The 5,760-nt window shown below is 40.9% G+C and overlaps 1 protein-coding gene across 2 annotated transcripts in view; it reads left to right on the forward strand.

Annotated features, from left to right (window-relative positions):
- Positions 1-5,017, forward strand: part of FLACC1 (flagellum associated containing coiled-coil domains 1) — a 29,645-nt gene extending 24,628 nt beyond the window's left edge. For both annotated transcript variants that reach the window (XM_043445583.1, XM_043445584.1), the window contains one exon: positions 4,658-5,017. In XM_043445583.1, the coding sequence (XP_043301518.1) occupies positions 4,658-4,781 (124 nt within the window). In that variant the 3' untranslated portion in view covers positions 4,782-5,017. The remainder of the gene's footprint in view (positions 1-4,657) is intronic.
- Positions 5,018-5,760: the final 743 nt, after the last annotated feature.

Consider the following 5,760-nt stretch of genomic DNA (forward strand, 5'->3'; position numbering starts at 1 on the left):
CACCTAGTGGTTACTCAAGCCATATAAGTTAGTAGGTCTCCTGGTTGTAATTTTTGAGATCTGTTAGGATTTTCTTAATTAGCAGGTTTCATCCAATACTGAGACTGGCCTTTCCCAACAAGCATATATATGAACTTTATAAGTTAGAGAAACCAGGTCAGTAAGTTTGAATGACTATAGTAAACTCCTAAGCAAATCTGTGAGGCTCTTTGGTTACTCTGAATCTTTGACCATGGCTCACAGTTCAGCTTTAGTCCAAGGAGCATGAGAAATTAATGATCTGGATTCTCAGACTGCTTAATTTTAAAGGGACAGGTTCTGACAAGTTCAGAGGAAGAGGGAGTGGGGAGAATTTCAGAAAGAAGGGAAAGTTCAGTAAGGGAATTACTATAGCGGAGCAAAGGATATGAAGGAAGTGTAAGCAGCATAGAAGGGAAGGAGGGGATGGTGCCAGAGGCAGAGTCTGGTCACGAAGAGCCAAAGAAGAGACTCAGGATAGAAACAGAGATGGAGCCTGAGACAAAGAGGCCGAAGAAGACGATCCAGAAGCTTCAGCAACCATTTTATCTTTCTTTAACTATTTGTTTGCCTCAGTTAACCTTAAAAATCTTATTTTTGCAGAGAGGCAGTTTTAGACTTGTGATGACATTTACTAGGCTCAAAATAAGCATTCCACTCAGTTCTGGAAATTTTTGAATTATTGTTGTCTAATTTGGTTTTATGAAAATTAAGTTTGGAGATTTCAAAAGCTCCCCATAATGGCTATTGAGATCCTAACCTGCCTTTGATTTGGACTAGTCCATTCAGCTAGAAATGCACATGAGGAAGGACCACAGTTTTCTGTTTTGTTTTGAGGACCACAGTTTCTAAACATTAAACTGGTTGGAATCCCTGGGATTGGGATTTCAAAATACCTAGGTAACAGGGGTCCCCTTTCTCAGAGGTTTCTCTCTGGAATAAAAGAATAATTTTCAAATAACTGACAGCTCGAACAGTTCAATTCAAACAGCTTTCAGCTCAAACGGCCTACCGGCTAATACCAGCCAGTTCTAATGAAACAGCTTGATCCCAAAGTAGCCAGTCCAGAGGGTTTTCAGCCAGTTTCCAGGAAACAGCCCGTGTTCCAAAGGAAGGGGCCAACAGCTTCAGCTTCAGTGAAGTAGCTCCCGTTCCCAAAGGAAAGGGCTGACAGCTTCTCAGCCAGCTTTCGTTGAAACAGTCCAATCACAAAATCAGACCCAAGTGCCAAATGAGTACTCACAAATAGAACAAGGCCTTAACCAGAAACACAAAACCTTAAAACAGATTCCAAATAAAGTCAGAGAGCAAAGAGGGCACGGGTTCAGATCCAGACGAAAGATATACCTTCAAACTCCAGGGTCATTGAGAAAAACAGTGAACTCAGTGGGTTCAATTGTGAGCACTGCAACTGTTTGCTCACCAGTCCCAGAGCCATTGAGGATCATCTCTGGCCCCTGTATTGGCCACCAAATGTTGACATCAAACAAATAGATGGCCAGTTATTTCTCCAGCAATGATGGGGTTTTTTGGAATCACCAAAGAATTTCAATTTGGGGTCTACGAACATGGTCTACACATGGATATCAACAGATGGTCAATACCAAGATCAGACTGATTATATTCTTTGTAGCCAAAGATGGAGAAGCTCTGTATAGTCAGCAAAAACAAGACCAGGAGCTGACTGTGGCTCAGATCATGAATTCCTTATTGCCTAATTCAGACTTAAATGGAAGAAAATAGGGAAAACTACTAGACCATTCAGGTATGAACTAAATCAAATCCCTTATGATTATACAGTGGAAGTGAGAAATAGATTCTAGGGATTAGATCTGATAGACAGAGTGCCTGAAGAACTATGAACAGAGATTTGTGATATTATACAGGAAGCAGTAATCAAGACCATCCCCAAGAAAAAGAAATGCAAAAAGGCAAAATGTTTGTCTGAGGAGACCTTACAAATAGTTGAGAAAAGAAGAGAAGTGAAAGGCAAAGGAGAAAAGGAAAGATATAAACATCTGAATGCAGAGTTCCAAAGAATAGCAAGGAGAGATAAGAAAGCCTTCCTCAGTGATCAATGCAAAGAAATAGAGGAAAACAATAGAATGGGAAAGACTAGAGATCTCTTCAAGAAAATGAGAGATACCAAGGGAACATTTCATGCAACGATGGCCTCAATAAAGGACAGAAATGGTATGGACCTAACAGAAGCAGAAGATATTAAGAAGAGGTGGCAAGAATATACAGAAGAACTGTACAAAAAAGATCTTCATGACCCAGATAGCCACAATGGTGTGATCACTCACCTAGAGCCAGACATCCTTGAATGTGAAGTCAAGTGGGCCTTAGGAAGCATTACTACGAACAAAGCTAGTGGAGGTGATGGAATTCCAGTTGAGCTACTTCAAATCCTGAAAGATGATGCTGTGAAAGTGCTGCACTCAATATGCCATCAAATTTGGAAAACTCAGCAGTGGCCACAGAACGGGAAAAGGTCAGTTTTCATTCCAATCCCAAAGAAAGGAAATGCCAAGCAATGTTCAAACTGCCGAACAATTGCCCTCATCTCACATGCTAGCAAAGTAAGGCTCAAAATTCTCCAAGCTAGGCTTCAACAGTACATGAACTGTGAATTTCCAGATGTTCAAGACAGAGGAACCAGAGATCAAATTGCCAACATCCGTTGAATCATCGAAAAAGCAAGAGAGTTCCAGAAAAAACCTCTACTTCTGCTTTATTGACTATGCCAAAGCCTTTGACTGTGTGGATCACAATAAGCTGGAAAATTCTCCAAGAGTTGGGAATACCAGACCACCTGACCTGCCTCCTGAGAAATCTGTATGCAGGTCAAGAAGCAACAGTTAGAACTGGACATGGAAAAACAGACTGGTTACAAATTGGGAAAGGAATATGTCAAGGCTGTATATTGTCCCCCTGCTTACTTAACTTACATGTAGAGTACATCATGTGAAATACTGGGCTGTATGAAACACAAGCTGGAATCAAGATTGTTGGGAGGAATATCAATAACCTCAGATACGCAGACGACACCACCCTTATGGCAGAAAGTGAAGAACTAAAGGGCCTCTTGATGAAAGTCAAAGAGGAGAGTGAAAAAGCTGGCTTAAAACTCAACATTCAGAAAACAAAGATCATGGCATCCGGTCCCATCACTTCATGGCAAATAGATGGGGAAACAATGGAAACAGTGAGAGACTATTTGGAGGGGGCTCCAAAATCACTGTGGTTGGCGACAGCAGCCATGAAATTACAAGATGCTTGTTCCTTGGAAGAAAAGCTATGACCAACCTAGACAGCATATTAAAAAGACATTTTAATTGCCAACAAAGACATTACTTTGCCAACAAAGGTCTGTCTAGTCAAAGCTATGGTTTTTCCAGTAGTCATGTATGGATGTGAGAGTTGGACTATAGAGAAAGCTGAGCCAAAGAGTTGATGCTTTTGAACTGTGGTGTTGGAGAAGACTCTTAAGCATCCCTTGGACTGCAAGGAGATCCAACCAGTCAGTCCTAAAGGAAATCAGTCCTGAATATTCATTGGAAGGACTGATGCTGAAGCTGAAACTCCAATAATTTGGCCACCTGATGTGAAGAACTGACTCACTGGAAAAGGCCCTGATGCTGGGAAAGATTGAAGGCGGGAGGAGGAGGGGACGACAGAGGATGAGATGGTTGGATAGCATCACCAACTTGATGGACATGAATTTGAGTAAGTCCTGGGAGTTGGTGATGGACAGGGAAGCCTGGCATGCTGCAGTCCATGGGGTCACAAAGAGTCAGACATGAATGAGCAACTGAACTGAACTGAACTGAAATATGGCAAGCCATGTGCAAGGTCCCACATAGCAAGGGGAAAAGAATGCTTTTATAGAGGGGAAAAAGTAATAGGGGAGGGCTATAGTAAACAGAGTCCATGACTTTTCTCTGCCTGAGTTATTGCTAGAAAACAAGAGGAGTGTTTCTTCCTTTTGGGCTCTGCTACCATCTCAGGGCATGAGAGCTCCCCCTTCTGGCCTCCCTACTCTATTTAATGAAGAATAATAGTTGCTCCATCTTGTCTGACTCTTTGTGACCCCATGGACTCTACAGTCCATGGAATTCTTCAGGCTAGAATACTGGAGTGGGTAGCCTTTCCTTTCTCCAGGGGATCTTCCCAACCCAGGGATTGAACCCGGATCTCCCGCATTTCAGGAGGATTCTTTACCAATTGAGCTATCAGGGAAGCCCCATTAAAGAGTCTTTTGTTGGTATCTTTTTTTCACATGGGACTTAGGTGTCAATAGTTTACCTTTAGATGCAGCTGCATTTGGTTCCTATGAAAATCAACCTCAGGTCAGAAATTATACTGTTGCCTGAAGATGCATCTTAGATCATTGAAGTAACTTTTGGTCAATACTTTAGCAAAGGGAAGTTGTTCACTGTGTTAATTTTGTCATAAATTCTTCATATGAGAATGTGGTAATCCAAATTTCATGTCTCCCTAAATTCAAAATCACTGCAAATATTGAAAGAGACCACTCCCAGCCAGTGAAGGAATAAAACCACATTTCTCTGCCTCCCAGATGTCTTATATCCCTTTCTACCCTTCACCTCTATAGTGATAAATCTTCTCTTTATAGGCAAAAGATAATTGCCAAAAATGAAGAAATTTATGATGAACTATCTGGGAGATCTACCTCTGTTATTTATGAGCATAATTCTGACACTTTAGAAGATGGTGGCAACGAAGCACAAGAATCATGAGAAGAAGAGTTGGTCTCTATGACCAAAGATGTTAGGAACCATCTTTGGTAGGCTTAAGAACTCCTGTGAGCTTTTCTTGAGAAATGCATATGGTGAGTTTAGCTTTTGGCCTTGCCTTGATTCTAGTTGTGACTTTTCACAATTTGTTTTCTTCTGAGTGACTGAGAATGTGTGAATTCTCATCTCAATTACATAGACATTCATGCCTCTTCATTGAAAAGTGATTGTCTCTATACCTAGAGCTGAGGGTCTCTAGGCTTTGTACTATTTTCTCTTCCACCTTTACATATTTCATTACAAAAGACACTTATCTGAAGACACTCACACTTCTTTCTATTAAATGTTGACAATATTTTGGGGTGTGCCTTTTGTCCCCCAGACATTTCTCTAGCAAGAATGATAATTTGCTGAATTGATCCCCCAAACCTTTTCTCTCTTATATGTGTCTCCACTCCCCTACTTCTCAATATGTTCCCTACCCTGTGATTTGGGAAGAATTTCTGATGATTCCTGCCATCATCTCTAAACTATTCCCAGAATTCAAATGTCCAGAAGGCAGGCAACATAAATAAGGGAAGTGGGCTTGACATAAGAAAAAAATAACCATATAAGCACAGTGACAAATGGTAACTGGCAGCAATCTGAATGAGGGAATCGGGCAGGATGGTGTGGGGATTGGGGGTATGGGGTAAGGGTTGTGGAAATTTGGTGAACCCATTTCATTGTTGCCAAACAGAAGCATGGTGTAAATGTGGTCAGATACTCTGATCTTCAAAAGAAAGTATTCTGGGTTTTATGTGACAGCTTCCAACTTTTAAATATGGAGAAGTGGGGTTTTTTTAGACCAGAAATGTTTAAAAAATACAACTATGTGAACCAATATTGGAAGCCTCAAGGAAAACATATCTAGGATCCAAACATTTTCTACCTGTAAGACTAGAGTCCATTGGCAAAAAAAACAAAAACAATCTCCAAAGAA

The sequence above is a fragment of the Cervus canadensis genome, chromosome 24 (assembly GCF_019320065.1).
Source record: "Cervus canadensis isolate Bull #8, Minnesota chromosome 24, ASM1932006v1, whole genome shotgun sequence".
Taxonomy (NCBI): Eukaryota; Metazoa; Chordata; class Mammalia; order Artiodactyla; family Cervidae; genus Cervus; species Cervus canadensis.